This window comes from Anolis sagrei, chromosome X, assembly GCF_037176765.1.
Source record: "Anolis sagrei isolate rAnoSag1 chromosome X, rAnoSag1.mat, whole genome shotgun sequence".
NCBI classification, from domain to species: Eukaryota; Metazoa; Chordata; class Lepidosauria; order Squamata; family Dactyloidae; genus Anolis; species Anolis sagrei.
The window spans coordinates 15,194,622-15,212,835 of NC_090034.1; the positions used below are offsets into that span (position 1 = coordinate 15,194,622).

General features: G+C 43.3%; 1 protein-coding gene across 1 annotated transcript; it reads left to right on the forward strand.

Moving 5' to 3' along the window:
* The first annotated feature begins 8,835 nt into the window (after positions 1-8,835).
* On the forward strand, positions 8,836-16,662 carry LOC132782036 (parvalbumin beta-like). Its single transcript, XM_060786679.2, has 5 exons — positions 8,836-8,944; positions 9,432-9,499; positions 13,308-13,440; positions 13,940-14,049; positions 16,107-16,662. The coding sequence occupies exons 2-5, from the start codon at positions 9,439-9,441 to the stop codon at positions 16,130-16,132; spliced, it is 330 nt and encodes a 109-aa protein (XP_060642662.2). The 5' UTR covers positions 8,836-8,944; positions 9,432-9,438; the 3' UTR covers positions 16,133-16,662.
* The last annotated feature ends 1,552 nt before the right edge of the window (positions 16,663-18,214 follow it).

Sequence of the window (18,214 nt, forward strand, 5' to 3'; positions counted from 1 at the left end):
AGTATTCAAATTTGGGCATATTGGGTATTTTTGCCAAATGTGGTCCAGTGAATTAAAATACATCCTGCATATCAGATATTTACATTACGATTTATAACAGTAGCAAAATTACGGGTATGAAGTAGCAACAAAAAGAATTTTATCATTGAGGGTCACCACAACATTAGATACTGTAGTAAGGGGTCACAGCATTAGGAAGGTTGAGGACCACTGTAATATTGCCAGGAAGGGAGTTACATAACCGGGGTGTAATCATTGACAAGGCCCTGCCTCTTGTCCCCGCCAAACATGTCTGTGATGGTGGCAGGACCAAGAGCAGAGCCTCCCCAGAAGATCTTAGTTTCCCCAGTGGTTTGTAAAGGGAGATGCGTTCGGATAGGTAAACTGGGTCGGGGCCATTTAGGGCCTTATAGGCCAAAGCCAGCACTTTGAATTGAGCCCAGTAGCAAACAGGCAGCCAGTGGAGCTGACTTAACATGGGAGTGGTGTGCTCCCTGTATGCCACCCCGGATATTTACCTGGCTGCCTCTTGTTGGACTTGTTGGACTATTTGAAGCTTCCAAACCATCTTCAAAGGTGACCCCACATAGAGTGTGTTACAGTAGTCTATCCTGGATGTAACGAGAACGTGGACCACCATGGCCAAGTCTGACTTCCCAAGGTATGGGCACAGATGATGCACAAGTTTTAATTGTGCAAAAGACCCCCTAGCCACCGCTGCAACCTGAGGTTCCAGGCTCAGCGATGAGTCCAGGAGGATTTCCAAGCTACGAACTTGCATCTTCAAGAGGAATGAAGGCTGTAACCCTATACCCTGCGACTGACCAGGAGAACCTCTATCTTGTCAGGATTCAACTTCAGTTTGTTCACCCTCATCCAGACTGCCACAGCGGCCAGGCACTGGTTCACAACCTGGGCAGCCTCCTTAGCAACTGGTGGAAAGGAGCAATAGAGTTGGGCACCATCTGCATACGGATGGCATCAAACTCCAAAACTCTAGATCAATGGTTCTCAACCTGTGGGTCCCCAGGTGTTTTGCCCTACAACTCCCAGAAATCCTAACAGCTGGTAAACTGGCTGGGATTTCTGGGAGTTGTAGGCCCAAAACATCTGGGGACCCTAGGTTGAGAACCACTGCTCTAGATAATCTCACCCAATGGCTTCATGTAGATGTTAAACAACATGGGGGACAATAGTTATGCCTGGTTGTCCTTCATATCTCACCACCACCATTTGAGTTTCCTTTGTCTCATCATCATCATCATCATCATCATCATCACCATCATCACAGGCATACCATTCTGCCATCTTCACAGAGAGAATTCTGTGTGCCATACCATTTATTTTGCACTTCCCTCAACTAGCCTGCCATGTCACCAACCATTATTGAAATAATGTTTCCAGTTGAGTCAGCTCTTGTATATGAAATGGATAGGGCTGCCATCTTGTTCTTTGCCTCGTGGAGAAAAATGCCGTGGGTCAGCTGTCCTCGTTGCATGCATATAGACGTCCAGTGAGCCTGCGCTCGTCCCTTCGACTGTCAACCTATGGTGACCCCACGAATCAAATAGCGTTTTCTTAAGCAAGGCACATCAGAAAGGGGTTGCATTGCCTTCTTCTGAAATTGCGCCTTTGGTGGTAAGAACCCCCAGTGGTGCAATGGGTTAAACCCTTGTGCCAGCAGATTGAAGACTGACAGGTCACAGGTTCGTAATCAGGGAGAATGTGGGTGAGTTCCCTCTGTCAGCTCCAGCTCCCCATGCAGGGAAATGAGAGAAGCCTCCCACAAGGATGGTAAAACATCAAAACATCCAGGCATCCCCTGGACAATGTCCTTGCAGGTGGCCAATTCTCTCAGACCAGAAGCAGTTTCTCAAGTCACTCCTGACCTGAAAAAATAAAATAAACCTTTGGTGGTTTCCCATCCAACTGCTAACCAGAGCTGAGCCTACTTAGTGAGAGTGCCATTTGCATTGGGGTTTGTGTGTGTTCAATTGCAGGCACATTTTGGATTTTTTCCCCCCCAAAAGCATTCAGTGCTATTACTATTGCAAAACTTAAAATGTTGTTACCATTGAATGTGAAAATTTTAATGTAACCCTTTACTTTCCCAGTCACTACAGTAAATGATATAATTGTTAATTTTTTTGCAGTCACTTCTGAAAACTATCAGAATGCTCTACTATTCGGTAGGACAAAAGACACATAGATAGTCAGGTCAAATACACCCTGTAATTATAAAAAATATTGAAAAAATAGAACTTTTAAGATCTTTTTAAATTTCCTTGAATCCTCCAGGTAGCTTGGCTACAGGATTCTGGGAAATGGACACTAAAAGTTCCCTTTTCAGTTAAAACAAGTCATGCTTCCAATGCAAAAGCAAGGAATCTATTCCTCACGTGACAATTATAATTAAACTGTACCCAGTCTTAGTGGTTGAGAAATGTATTACATAAAATATGTCAAATACAACTGCTTTGTAATCATGCTCTCTTTCTCTCCTCCCAGCCCCCCCCCCCTCTCTTTCTTTCTTGCAATAATTTGTGATCTGCATTGAATTATTTTTCAACTCCAGGCCCCTAGAGAGAACTTTTTTCCTTTCCTCTTCCTTCTTTCCCTCCTTTTCTTCTTCTTCCACCCTCCCCCCTTCCCTCCCCCCTTGCAATAATTTGTCATTTTGATTGAGTTGTTTTTAGACTCCAATCCCCTAGAAAAGAGGCTCTTGCTTCTTTCCCTCCTTTTACTTTTGTATCCTTCCCTCACTTCTCCTGTCATTTCTTTCCCTTCTCTCTCTCTCTCTTTCTGGATTGAGTTGTTTTAGACCCAAGCCTCTAGAAAGAGCTTCCCTCTTTCCGCTTCCTTCTTTCCCTCCTTTTTCTTTCTTATCTTTCCCTCCCTTCTCCTTTCTTTTCTTTCCCTTCTTTTTCTTTCTCTCTTTCTCTTGCAATAATTTGTGATCCGGATTGGGTTGTTTTTCAACCCCAGGCCCCTAGAGAGAGCTTTCCCCTTTCCTCTTCCTTCCTTGCCTCTTTTTCTTCTTCTACCTCCCTCCCTCCCTCCCTCCCTCCCTCCCTCCCTCCCTCCCTCCTTCCTTCCTTCCTTCCTTCCTTCCTTCCTTCTCCTTCTCTCTCTCTTTCTTGCAATAATTTATGATCTGGATTGAGTTGTTTTTCAACTCCAAGCCCCTATAAAGAGTTTACCCCTTTCCTCTTCCTTCTTTCCGTCCTTTTTCTTTCTTATCCTTCCCTCCCTTCTCCTTTCCTTTTCCCCCTTCTTTTTCTCTTTCTTTCTTTCTCCCTCTCTTGCAATAATTTGTGATCTGGATTGGGTTGTTTTTCAACCCCAGGCCTCTAGAGAAAGCGCCTCCCTTTCCTCTTCCTTCCTTGCCTCCTTTTCTTCTTCTTTTACCTCTCTCATTAATTTCTTGCCCTTCTTTTTCTCATTCTCTCTCTCTCTCTCTTTTTGCACAAATGTGTGATCTGGATTGAGTTGTTTTTCAACTCCAAGCCCCTATAACGAGCTCCCCCCTTTCCTCTTCTTTATTTCCCTCCTTTTTCTTTCTTATCCCTCCCTCACTCCCTTCTCCTTCCCTTTCTTTCCCTTCTCTCTCTCTCTCTGCAATAATTTGTGATCTGGATTGAGTCATTTTTCAACCCCAGGCCACTAGAGAGAGCTTGGAAAGTTGATATTCCAGGGGTATCATTTTACTGCAGCTCAGTTATGGGTGACTTCAGCATACCATTACATTCCTGCTTTGCAAAAGTTACTGACCAAACTGCTCCGGACCCTGTCTCCCCTGCAGACCCAGCAAAGCAATATTCAGCTGCTCGATTTCCTTCAGCTGGAGACCTGGCCGTTTTGGAAGAGACCGGCTTCCAGGCTGGAAGGGTACAGGGAGTTCCTTCTGATAAGATGATTTACGTCTGGTACATTTCTGGCTCCCTTTCCCACCTGAATATAAGCTCTGTTTCTGCCAGAAGAACTTACATTTGGGGAAACAGCCAAATGCTTGGATACATGTGCCTATTAAACCGTGACCTAGTTGTAAATGTGGTCATGCAGGCATGTTATAAAGCTATCCCACAGAAAAATCCAAGAATTCAAAAAAGTCAGGAGTAACACATTGTAACGTCCAGGAGCAACAGAGGCTACTTCATACTACAGTAAACTCTCAGTTAAACAGCAATGAAAAATAGGCCTAACTAATACTATCCTCCATGCTATACTATACCATGTATCGACTTGATATTAGGATTGAAATACAGTAACTAAAAGTGAATTGAGACAAATAAAGACAAACTTAACTTAATGTAACATTGTTTTATGGGGCCGCGATGATGCAGTGAGTTAAACTGCTAAGCTGCAAAACTTGCTAACTGGAAGGTTGGCGGTTCGAATCCACGGGACGGAGTGAGCTCCTGTTGTTAGCCCCAGCTTCCGTCAACCTAGCAATTCGAAAACATGTAAATGTGAGTAGATCAATAGGTACCGCTTTGGTGGGAAGGTAACGACGCTCCATTCAGTCATGCCGGCCACGTGACCTAGGAGATGTCTACAGACAACAAATGGAGATGAGCACCAACCTCCAGAGTTGGACTCGACTAGACTTAATGTCAAGGGAAAACGTTTACCTTTACTAACATAGTTTTACTGCTTTATTGTATTATTATTTCTTAGATTTTTTTGTTGTTGTTTGCTTGAGGGTTCTGGTTATTTGAATTCTGGTTAACTGAGAGTCTCTGTAAATAGTTACAGCTCGATGAGTCCACTTTATATGCCTTGACAATATCCTATGAGATTCTGGGATTGGTTCTTTAGGGGAGGATATTCAGAATTCTGCACCAAAGAGCTCCAATACCAAACTACAGATCCCAGAACTTCATAGAATATTGGCACAGCAGTTAAAGGACAACCGCAGTGCCATCATTATGTAGGGTAAAAGGGCCCCAATTTTTTGAAAAAAATTAATGAGGTTTCATTTGCGGGGTAAAGTCACAGCAATATTAAGTCGAGGTGGAAATCCATTTCTCTTCCAGCTCTGGATATGAACTGTCCAAGGTGCTGCATCCCATCCAAAACATAAACTTGGCATCCTATGATAGCATTAATGTTAGGACTGAAACCTGGAATGGATTCGCAGCCACGTTGACTTGCAAGCCATCAGCCAACCTTTTTTGTGTGTGTGTCAGGAGCAACTTGAGAAACTAGAAGTCATTTCTGGTGAGAGAGAATTGGCCGTCTGCAAGGACTTTGCCCAGGAGACGCCCAGATGTTTTGATGTTTTTACCATCCTTGTGGGAGACTTCTCTCATGTCCCTGCATGGGGAGCTGGAGCTGACTGAAGGAGCTCATCCGCTCTCTCCCTGGATAAGAACCTGCGACTCGTTGGTCTTCAGTCCTGCTGGCACAAGGGTTTAACCCACTGCACCACCTGGGGCTCAGTGAGTTAAATAGCCAACCTATTGAACGAATGGGAAACTATCACATACCCCTGTTATGTTCATTTACTTGAAAAGGATCTGCATGGATTGTAGTTGAGTTAATTTCAGTTTCCTTTAAAAAATATGACAAATGCAGGGGATTCCTTTCAATTTTATCTGAAATCTGGATCACATATCTGTATATCTTTAATCCGAAACAAGAATGGGCAACTTGGAAGTCCCTGAAAAGATTCAGAAGTGGAGTGGGCTGATCAAAAGACAACCTGGCAAAATGGCACTACCTAAAAGAATCCCACACTTTATGTAACTGTGGGGCAGAACAAACAACTCCGCATCTATATGCTTGTCCACTATGTCCTGCCTCATGTACAGAGGAAGACTTGTTGGAGGCTACAGAGAATGCCATTGCTGTTGCCCATTTTTGGTCAAAAGATATTTAGCTACCTGCACTCCTTCTATTTTTATCAGTTTTATACTAATTTATGCAATGCTTTTGATATGAAATAAAATAAATTCTGAAACAAATCCCATTGAATTCAATAGGATTTATCCCCAGGGAAGTATGCATAAGACTGCAGCCACAACTGGGAAGGGGAGAGAATGGAAGAATTGGTGACTCATAATTTACGCAAGTCTAATGCACCATCAAATCTATTGAACACTTCAAATTTCCAAACTTTGGAACCAGATTGGACCCTTAAGTGGCTGAGGGGGGAAAGGAAGGGGCCTGAGGCTGTTAAGAATTGTGGGAGTTGAAGTCCAACACACCTGGAGGACCCAAGTTTGCCCATGCCTGATCTATATTGTAGAATGAATCCACTTTAACTACCCTGGCTCACGTAATTTTACAAGGTGTTGATCCTTCTCTGACAAAGAATGCTGGTGCCTCACCAAACTACAAATCCCAGCATTGCATAGCACTGAGCCACAGCCATCAGGGCCTTCTCGGTGGTGGCTCCTCGGCTGTGGAACACTCTTCCTGTGGACATCAGACTGGCACCTTCCCTGATGATCTTCTGCAGAAAATTAAAAACTTGGCTGTTCAAGAAGGCGTTCGAACAAGAAGTGCAATGATTGGTAAGGACGATAGGAATGGAACAACGGAAAATGATACTGGATTGTGGTCTGGACGATGAGACGATGTGGAATGAAAGCATGGTGGCCTCACAACTCCAGGTATTCTTGAGAGACACGGATTATCTGGATCCGGCACAGTCTGGCTTCAGACCGGGACATGGTACCGAGACGGTCTTGGTCGCCTTAGTGGATGATCTCCGCCGGGAGCTAGACAGGGGGAGTGTGTCCCTGTTGGTGCTTCTGGACCTCTCAGCGGCCTTCGATACCGTCGACCACGGTATTCTTCTGGGACGCCTTGCAGAGATGGGCCTTGGGGGCACCGCTTTGCGGTGGCTCCAGTCATTTCTGGAGGGTCGCACCCAGAAGGTGTTATTGGGGGACTCCTGTTCAACACCACAGCCTTTGACCTGTGGTGTTCCTCAGGGCTCCATACTGTCCCCCATGCTGTTTAACATCTACATGAAGCCGCTGGGTGAGATCATCCGGAGTTTCGGGGTGCGGTGTCACCTGTACGCAGATGACGTCCAACTCTGTCACTCCTTCCCACCTGCTACTAAGGAGGCCGTCGAAGTCCTGAACCGGTGCCTGGCCGCTGTGACGGTCTGGATGAGGGCGAACAAATTGAAATTAAATCCAGACAAGACAGAGGTACTCCTGGTCAGTCGCAAGGCCGAACAGGGTATAGGGTTACAGCCTGTGCTGGACGGGGTCGCACTCCCCTTGAAGGCGCAGGTTCGCAGCTTGGGTGTGACCCTGGACTCATCGCTGAGCCTGGATCCCCAGGTTTCAGCGGTGACAGGGGAGCATTTGCACAGCTTCGGCTCGTGCGCCAGCTGCGCCCGTATCTTGGGAAGTCTGACTTGGCCACGGTGGTACACGCTTTGGTCACATCCCGCCTCGACTACTGCAACGCTCTCTACGTGGGGCTGCCCTTGAAGACGGCCCGGAAGCTCCAGCTAGTCCAGCGCGCGGCAGCCATGTTGTTAACCGGAGCGGGACGCAGGGAGCGCACAACGCCCTTGCTGTCCCAGCTCCACTGGCTGCCGATCAGCTACCGGGCCCAATTCAAGGTGCTGGTGCTAACCTACAAAGCCCTAAACGGTTCCGGCCCAAAATACCTTGAGTACCGCATCTCGGCCTACGAGCCCACGAGGACCTTGAGATCATCCGGGGAGGCCCTTCTCTCGGTCCCGCCCGCCTCACAGGCACACTTGGCGGGGACTAGAGAGCGGGCCTTCTCGGTGGTGGCCCCCCGGCTGTGGAACTCCCTCCCCGCTGAAATTAGACAGGCGCCTTCCCTCTTGGCCTTCCGCAAGGGCCTGAAAACCTGGCTCTTTGAAAAGGCCTTCAATTAAGTGCTATGCTTTGGAATGACCACCGGAATGGACTATGACTACGAGACTGATTATGACCCAAACAAGACGAAGCGGATTTTTAGCTTAATTAGCTGTGTGTTAGTAAGATGTGTGTTATGACCCTGAATTTACTGTAACTGTTGTCTTTATGTTCTATGTTTTGTACACCGCCACGAGTCGCCTTTGGGCTGAGAGTGGCGGTTAACAAATGCAAATAATAAATAAATAAATAAATAAATGACTTTTGTAGTAATTGAGATGTTTTTGATGATAATGTTGTTGCTAATACTGGATTGTGGATTGTTTTAGATTGTGCCTTGAATTTTGAACCCTGTTTTTCTATGTTGTACACCGCTGTGAGTCGCCTTCGGCCTGAGAACAGCGGTATAGAAGCAAAGTAAATAAATAAATAAATAAATAAATAAATATTAAATTTGATGTGACGTCCCTCAAAAAGGAGCTGCAGGACCTCCTGAAACTGCTTCCCCACTAAGATTACCATATTACATGAATATAATGCACACCCTACTTTTGGCAAGGTAATTTAGCCCAAAAAATATGAGCAAGTAAATATGGTATATTCTAGGCAGAGTTTGGACTAGATATTTACTTCTGCAAAAATGCTCTGGAACAGTTTGAACCTTCAGCCAGCTTTGCTGCATCTACTTGGTCTGTTTTGGATCTGAAATAACCGACAAACATCTAATTGACACTCCTAACTGAGAACAAGACATATTTTTTCAAAAAGTTCCACGTTACGAAATCATGTTCTCCTCGTTCGAAGCCTGGGAGAGGATTTCAGCGGCTCGAAAACCTGTTATATTGTCTAAGACCCGATGCACATTCCTTTGGGATATAAATATCAATTTGATTAGCTAGCAGGTCTTGTCAGCTACAGTATCTTATCCCCCGGGGCATTTGAGCAATGACGTGGTCCCAGGACTTCTGTAAAAGGCCTGGGGGATCTTAACTATAGTCTATATAAGACAGGGTCTCTCCCCAAGCCAGGAACCTAAGAGAAGAGAGATCTTTCTGCCTATTCCTCCCAGCTTTGGAAGCCAACTCTAAAAGGTGAGTTTAGCTTCTCGTTTGAGAAGAGTTCTAGTTATCTCCTGGAGCCATCAGCGAAATTGAAAACCTGCAAGATTCCCTCACCAAAGAATCAGTTGATGATGATGAAGAAGAAAAACATTGATATCTGGGATTTGAGGTTTTGCAAGAAACCGAGAAACCGATGCCGCGAGAAAAATGAAGTGAAGATTCATCATGTGAAAAATAAAATATTATGACTCGGGTGGAGAAGAGGATTTGAAATCTTTCGGATGAAGGAACTCTGCTGCCTGGTTCTGAATGGGAGCTCACTTTTGCCTTGGACTGTATTTCTCGCTTTTCAACTGAGATGTCAAGCAATCATGTCATTCGTTGCCTCATCTGCTCCGGCAGCTGCAGCCATCCATACACAGATGATCTCCTGCCCCAAAATTTTATTTTTTTCCTCTATAGTTTTAATATTTGTCTTTATTGTCAGCTAATTATTTCTCCCTCCTCCTCTTCCCAGCTTTGACATGTCTCTAGCCGGTATTCTGACCGATGCTGAGATTGCAGCAGGCCTGGAAAGTTGCAAAGGTAAATGTCTCTCTGAAATTTTTTTGTTGCATTGTTGTGTGTCTTTGGGTGCATCTGCACTGCAGAACAAATGCAGTTTTGACAACACTGTGTTTCAATGCTATTATTGCTGTAATTTGTAAGCTGCTTTTTCTCTTAACTGAGACTCAAAGCAGCGAACAGCGCTAAAAAGAATGCAATATATAATACAAAACCTCAAGATGATATAGATTAAAACAGAAATTAAACCAAAAGAGTTGTCCTTTTACAAGATCTTTAGAATCATAGAGTTGGAAGAGACCTCATGGGCCATCCAATCCAACTCCCCTGCCAAGAAGCAGGAAAATTGCATTCAAAGCACCCCTGAAAGATGGCCATCCAGCCTCTGTTTAAAAGCTTCCAAAGAAGGAGCCTCCATCACACTCTGGGGCAGAGAGTTCCACTGCTGAACAGCTCTCACAGTTCAGGAAGTTCTTCCTAATGTTCAGGTGGAATCTCTGCTTCACCAAACCACAGATCCCAGGATTTAATAGTACCGAACCATGGCAGTTAAAGTGGTGTCAATCAGCATTCATTCTACAATGTAGATGCACCCTATGAGTAATTTCCAGCTCATTGAGTTTCAGAATGCAGGCTGGAGCCCCCGGTGGTGCAATAGGTTAAACCTTTGTGCCAGAAGGACTGCTGACCAATAGGTTAGCAGTTCAAATCCGGGGAACGCAGGTTGAGCACCCTCTGTCAGCTCCAGCTCCCCATGCAGGGACATGAGAGAAGCCTCCCACAAGGATAGTAAAACATCAAACATCCAACCATCCTCTGGGCAACGTCCTTGCAGATGGCCAATTCTCTCACACCAGACGCAAATTGCAGTTTCTCAAGTCGCTCCTGACACGAAAATAAAAGCAGGCTAATTGGATTATATGACAGTGTAGAATCATATTTATAATCCAGTTCAATTAATATGCACCCCAAAACTTCATAATTTAACAGTGTAGATCCAGAACAGATGCAGCAGAAGTGTCAGGAATCATTTGGGGAACTTTTTTGGAATCTTAACAGGCAAAACACTAATTGCAAAGAACAGTATGCTAAATTACACAGAAGAGTTTTGTAATCTTTAATGCTTAACGTGTCCAGCCATAACAGTATTTAATCTATCTATCTATCTATCTGCCCAACCTAAGCTTTCTAGCAGGGATTGTGCTGATGTTTGTTTTTAATTTTCCACATTATTGCTGACAGCAATTTAGCAGATTGGTTTTCTGTCTTCATTGTCTCTTAAGAGAAAGAACAGAACACTACTGTTTAGTTCTGCAAAGATGTGCCCATACGTTTCCATTGACCTCAGTACAATCCAGGCTAGCTGCTCTCATGATCCAGCTGTCATTCCAAGCCACTATCCACATGTAACAGGTGGTTCTGGATGTGCCTGGACAGTGAATCTACACTGAAGAATTAATGCAGTTTGACACCAGTTTGACTGCTATGGCTTACTGCTATGGGATCCCAGAAGATGTAGTTTGGTGAGGCAAAGAAAATCTAAAGACTGTGTCAATCCACAACTCCTATGATTCCACAGCTCTAAAGTGGTGCCAAACTGCATTCATTCTATAGTGTAGAAGCACCTTCGGTGTTCTCTTTCAGCTCTAACACTCTATGGATGCTTTAGAGCAGGCATGGTAAACTTGGGCCCTCCAGGTGTTTTGGTAGGCTGTTAGGAATTGTGGGAGTTGAAGTCCAAAACACCTGGAGGGCCGTAGTTTTCCTATGCCTGCTTTAGAGCAATTCTTGTTATGAATCAGTCACACATGTCTCACTGGTGCATGAAACTCATATCCCTATGTCAAATAAACAAGAGTATTGTAGCATTTCAAAGACCTGAAGACATTTATTACATCAGATTGTAGCTCATTTAGGTTGCATCTACACTGTAGAGTTAGTCCGGTTTGATGCCACTTTAACTGCCAAGGCTGTAAAATCCTGGGAGTTGTAGTTTTACACGACCTTTAGCCTTCTCTGCCAAAGAGGTCTGGTGCCTCACTAACTACATTTCTCATGCTTCCATAGCAAATAAAGTGGTGCCAAACTGCATTAATTCTACCATGTAGATTCACTCTTAAACAAAGGCATCAAAACCCAGATTTTTTTTTCTGTAGCAGGCTAACACATCTTGAAATGATTGTACAATAATGAAACATAACCCAGAGTTAGCATGTTCCCACCTCAAAGTTTGGGGAAAATAATTTCTGCATTTGAACTGTCCAATATGCCAGAGACAAATAGATAAAATATACTAGGCAAAAGCTGCCTGTAGCAAAACCTTCATTAAATAAATACCTAAAATGCTACAATGTGTTTACAGAACTTGGGAAAGACTTAAATTAGAGTTATACAATCCTTCATATTTGCTAGATAATATGTTTAGGAAGGAGCCCCCCACTGAGCTGCTGAACTTGTTGACCGAAAGGTTGGCAGTTCGAATCCGGGGAGCGGGATGAGCTCCTGCTGTTAGCTCCATCTCCTGCCAACCTAGCAGTTCCAAACATTCAAATGTGAGTAGATCAATAGGTACCACTTGACCAGTCATGCTGGCCACATGACCTTGGAGGTGTCTATGGACAACGCCGGCTCTTTGGCTTAGAAATGGAGATGAACACCACCCTCCAGAGTCGGACACGACTAGACTTAATGTCAAGGGGAAACCTTTACCTTTTTATGTTTAGGAAATACATAGAAATATGATTTGCCTGTGCTATGATTGGGACCTCCTTCTCACATGCCTTTAAGTTGATTGTAAAAGGAATGATAATCATGTCAATTGTGCCAAAATTGTGACCAAGGCTGTATCCACACTGCAGTTTGGCACTACATTAACTGCCAAGGGTTCGATAATAATAAATCCTGGGATGTGTAGTTTTGTCACCCTTCACTGTCAGAGAGTTCTGTTGCCAGAACAACTACACATCCTAGGATTCTATATGAGAGAGGGCCATAGCAGTTAAAGTGGTTTCAAACTGCTATAATTCTGCAGTGTAGATGGCCTTGAAATAGCAATTGTGAGTACAGAACAGCTATGAAGGGGTAAATTTAGATAACTGGTATTGACACTCATTACTTAGTCACAAATATGACACCACCCTAACTCCCCAACCTATTTTAATGGGCATCAGCTGCCTGGGAAAAAAAGAGATGCGTTCTGCTGGCCACTGGGACTGAATGACATCTCCAGCAGGTCTGGAGGGGTCAGGCCAGGGGAGGTTGCTTAATGTAGTATCCTTAAATCGTCTGGTTGATACTGACAAGATAAATAAAAAAACAAAAAATAATAACAGAGTTGATACAGGAATCAGGCCATTATTGTCAAGGGAAAACAATGTCAAAGAAAACAAATAATTTCTTAAAAGACTCATCGTATCTATACTACTCACATATAGCCAATGCTATATATATATATTGTGTGTGCCTTCCAGTTGTTCCTGTCTTATGACAGGAGTTTGCCTGGAAAAGTTTGTTCAATTGGGGGGTTTGTCCTTGCCCTCCTCTAAGGCTGGACTTAAGGCACCAAAATAATGCAGGCCGTTCTTAACTATAAGTCATTTGTAAATCAGATGTTTGTAACTTGGGGATTGCCTATATAGTGTGTGTGTGTATTCATACACAAACACACACACACACATATGTACATATACACTAGTTTAGTTTGAGGGCCCATGTTTTAGAATAATATACCTTGGTTTGGTAACTCATAGGAATGAAGCCTGTTGCGTTATTTATTCCTTCGCATTCCCATGCTTCACCTTCTGCTCCTTTTTCTCTCTCTCCCTTCAAGCCCCGGATTCGTTCAACTCCAAGACCTTCTTTGCCAAATCAGGCCTGCACGGCAAATCGAAGGATCAGCTGACAAAAGTGTTTGGCATCCTCGACCAGGACAAGAGCGGATTCATTGAGGAGGATGAACTGATGTCAGTAAAAGGAAAGGGAAAGGGATGGGGACAAAAGAAGGGGGAGGAAGGGAAAAAGGGAAGAGGGAAAGGGAAGCAAAAGGAAGCGTGTGAAAGTAGTGGTAGGGGTATGAGGAAGCAGTAAAGAAACAAGGGCCGCTTCTACACTGCCCTATAAAATCCAGATTATCTGTTTTGAACTGGATTATAAAGTAGTCTGGACTCATATAATTCCATTCAAAGCAGATAATGTGGATTATCTGCTCTATAGCAATGTAGAAGGAGCATTTAATAATAAAGTTCAGGCATTCAAAGAAACTTGCCAAATAAATGTCAACACAGCAAATAAACATTCCAGGTGTGGATAATTTTCAGTGTCTCATTCTATTCAATAACACAAATTCGGGGGCAACTGGGGGGGGGGGTCCTTTTGCGGGAGTAGGGTTTTTGTTTATGGAGCAATGCCTTCATTTGCAAAAGAGGGAGCTGCCTTTTCGCTCACCCTGTTGTTCTTCCCCAGGAAATTCCTGCAGAACTTTAATACATCTGCCCGAACTCTGACTGAGAAGGAGACCAAGGTTTTCCTGAACACAGGTGACACTGACGGAGATGGCAAAATTGGAGTTGATGGTAAGGTGACACCCCTAAAAGCTATTTCCTCTATTTCTGATGATCATCTCAGGAGCGCTGATCCATATGTAACCAAGCATGATCGCCCATTCAGAGGGGCTTCAGTAGATTTGAAGGAACACTCTGATATCCAGAAGTACAAACAAGTCTCTTGCAAGAGTAGGGTGGTCAAATGCAAAAGATATAGGGACCCTGCACCTTTTGCTCTTATTGATATATTGCTTCTCTGCCCACCAAGGACATTATTGTGCCATGGTCTGGTAGCACCACAATCCCATTTTCTGTGAAAACGGGAATATACGGCATTGTACTTCTTCCTTGCACAATGTTCCCGTATTGTTGTTGTTGTTGTTGTTGTTGTTATGTTTCTGCTTCGTGGAGTCTGTGAAATGTGCCCTGCTTTTTCTCTCCACAAAGGAAACTCAAAGTGATAATAGAATATATGTTGTGTTATCGAAGGTTTTTATGGCCAGAATCACTGGGTTGTTGTAGGTTTTTCGGGTTGTATGGTCATGCTTCTAGAACATGGCCATACAGCCCGAAAACCTACAACAACCCAGAATAGATGTTATCATTGCCAAACCTTATTTTGTGGTGCTGGGGCCACAACAGCAGAACTCCAAAGATTGCGATGTTTGGGTTATTGTAGGTTTTTTCGGGCTATATGGCCATGTTCTAGAGGCATTCTCTCCTGATGTTTTGCCTGCATCTATGGCAAGCATTCTCAGAGGTATCTCACTACCTCTGATGATGCTTGCCATAGATGCAGGCGAAACGTCAGGAGAGAATGCCTCTAGAACATGGCCATGTAGCCCAAAAAAAAACTACAACAACCCAGTGATTCCAGCCATGAAAGTCTTTGACAATACGTTGCGATGTTTGTCTGTTTGAATCCCAGTCACAATATCACAATTAAAAGAGTGCATTCATATTCAAAAGGCAAAAAATCATAGAATCATAGACTCATAATGTAGCTGAACACACAAAGCAGTCATTTTTCCAGAAATATTTCTGCACTATATTCTATGTTTCTATGTTTCTATATCTCACATGAAAAGGATGCTTGTACAACAAACAGAAAAGCAGAATAATGCCTGGAGATACCAAATATGCCACTGGCATAAAACAGCAAGGTGCAATAAACTGCACAATAACATGCTGTTAATCACTTGTGGGAAAATGACTCTCAAAGCAGAGATCAATAAAACGGAGCAAGCATTGTTTAAAAATAAATGGAAGTCCATTTCAAAAGCCTATTTGAAAGCACTTTCAATCCCCAAAGCCCTTTGAGACTGAATCTTCATTGCCATATAATTAGATTATCTGCTTTGAACTGGATTATATGAGTCTACGCTGCCATATAATCCAGTTCAAATAGATAATTTGGATTGTGTATGGCAGTGTAGTATTGTTCAATGCAGCTTCTTTTGGAGATGGGTCCCACAACAAGGGACTCCACAGGAGATTTCATGTTCCAGGGAAACTCATACAGGAAGAGGCGGATGCAGGGAGAGGGCTGAAATTCGGGGCTCAAGCTCCTTAAGGCTTTGCATATTAAAATTTGGATCTTGGATGACATTTAGAAACAAATAGAAAGCTTTTACAGCTGGTTTAATTGGGGCCTCTTCCACACAACTATTTAAAATCCACATTGAACTGGATGTATGGCAGTGTGGACTCAGATAATCCAGTTCAAAGCAGATATTTTGGATCATCTGCCTTGATATTCTGTGTTGAAGGGCCCTGGTTCAGTCAAAGAGTGGTCTGGATGCTGGAATTTTCATTCCTTGTTGCTGCAGAACAGTTTCCAAGGGCAGCTCTATGTAGAACGCATTACAGTAGTCTAATCAGGAGGTAATTAAAGTGGGGAAAAGCAACAGAAGTAGCTGCTGTGAAAATTAGTCTTTCCTGTATAAAACCAGTAATGGTTTAGAAGCCACAATCCCTTTTGTATGTGGCCAATCCAGACAGAACTAAAGTAGCGACTGCAACGTTGAGAGAAATGTTTTCTATTTTCCAAGGTAATGAAACCTATTTTTTCTCTCCTTCTTTTCTAGAGTTCATAGCCATGGTTACTGCTTAAAGTGGACAAGAGGAAGACCAAGCTGATTATATTGTAAAACACTCTTTCTTACTGCAAGTTGACTATTTCTTTATACCTTTTTTTACAGTGAAACAGCATTAACAGTTGCCAGTATCTTGTTTCTTCTTGTTGGAGAATTGTGTTAACTCACAAGCGCTCCCTGTTTGATCTTTATTACTGTCTAGTCTTGTAAGTTCGTAATGAAAAGTGGCTCAACATCCGAGACAAAGTTGGAAGCCTTCAGAGTGGGACTGTGAACTTTGACGTTTCATTTGCAGTAGGCGCTGTTATTAGGAAGACTCTGTAAAAGGGAGATTTCAAAGAGATCTCCGAATCAAAGGTTAGCCGATACAAAAACGATAGAGGACAAGAAAAATCACATTGATTTTTTTGTTTCAACAAAAAAGCTTAAAAGGGAATGCTCTGACTGGTCTTAGCTTTACATAACCAGGTTCACAAAATGCCTTGCTGTACAAAAACTGGTGGAATTGTTCATTCATACCTATAAAGTGACTTCATCTTTCACAATTTCTGCAGTTGTCCTTTCCTTATGTGGCTTCCTGGGGTCTGCTTTGTTTTCTTCCTTTGCTTACACAACAAGAGGCTATTTGGTAATCAAACCATAATGACTTTGTCATGTTTGGGACAAATTCTGGTATGGTTTAGGGGTGTTGTTTTTTAAGTGATGGGGACTTAGGGTGCATCGACATTAAAGAATTGATGCCATTCAACATTATTATTATTCACGATATTTATAGCCCACCTTTCCCAGCCATACGGCGACTCAAGGCAAGTTACAGGTTGGCACAATTCGATGCCATACATCCATGCTTGGCTAAATCGTATGGAAACATGAAAGGGTTGTTGTAGGTTTTTCGGGCTGTATGGCCATGTTCTAGAAGCCATGTTCTGGCCATACATCCCGAAAAACCTACAACAACCCAGTGATTCCGGCCAGGAAAGCCTTCGACAATACATGAAACGTAAGAGTTTTACAAAGTCTTCAGCCTTCTCTGCCAAAAGGTACTGGTTCCTCACCAAACTACAAATCCCATGACTCCCTAGGATTGAGACATGGTAGTTAAAGTAGTGTTATAGTGCATTAATTCTTCAGTGTAGAGCCAGCTTCACGCACTTATTGAAACCCAATTACAGTGAACTGAGCTTTTTAGAAACTATGGCCACTTGATGGCACTCCTGTTTCACCCAAAGGTATTACATGCATAACACGTTGAATTGCTGTTCTTGAATGACTCCCAAGATCTCCTAGGCTTCTTCTACACTGCCATATAATCCAGATTATCAAAGCAAATAATCCAGATTAATTTTATTGCTTATTATTTATTTACAGTATTTATACCACCCTTCTCACCCTGAAGGAGACTCAGAGCAGCTTACAGAACACACATACAGCAAACATTCAATGCCAATTATACAATTAACAGAGACAGGCAACACAAACAGAGGTAAAGGAAGCTTTTCCCATGTTATTTCCAGCATCTTGGAGCCTGTGCTCGACTCCAGTTACAGGGGGGTTCTTCTATGCTGAAGAGCTTTCCTCCAATTAATCAATGTCCTTAAGGGCGCCTTTATTACCTCCCTGCTAAAAGCGGTACCTATTTTATCTTCTCGCATTTCTGCGAGATAGGCAGATGAGTTGGGGCTAACGGTGGGTGCTCACCCTGACCCGGGCTCAAACTACCGACCTTCTGATTGGCAGGATTTTTCTGCAGCACAGTGGTTTACCTTGCTGTGCAAAGACCAGCTCTGAACTGGATTGCACTGCCATATAGTTCAGATAATCTGGATTTTATCGGGCAGTGCAGATGGGGCCTCGGTCAAGTATCCCATGGATAGGTTCAAAACAAGCTTATTATGGCACACCCTTCAACATTTTAAGGATGAAAACTGTGGCCAAGCAGTGTCAGAGTGTGGTCAAGAAGGCAAATGATACTCATTGGTAAGGACAGACAAACTAGGCAAGGCTGCACGAATTTGCTTTCGCTTGGGAAGGCAGGAAGAGTCATGAATAGCTGTCAAAATCCAATAAATATGCTCTTTATTTACAATTGTCAGTCCTCT

What these genes read in the sequence shown, in the direction of transcription:
- LOC132782036 (XM_060786679.2), top strand. Translation starts at nt 9,439, where the DNA reads ATGTCTCTAGCCGGTATTCTGACCGATGCTGAGATTGCAGCAGGCCTG. An exon ending in ATTGAGGAGGATGAACTGAT is followed by an intron (nt 13,441 to 13,939) that starts GTCAGTAAAAGG and finishes GTTCTTCCCCAG; the next exon opens with GAAATTCCTGCAGAACTTTA. An exon ending in TGGCAAAATTGGAGTTGATG is followed by an intron (nt 14,050 to 16,106) that starts GTAAGGTGACAC and finishes CTTCTTTTCTAG; the next exon opens with AGTTCATAGCCATGGTTACT.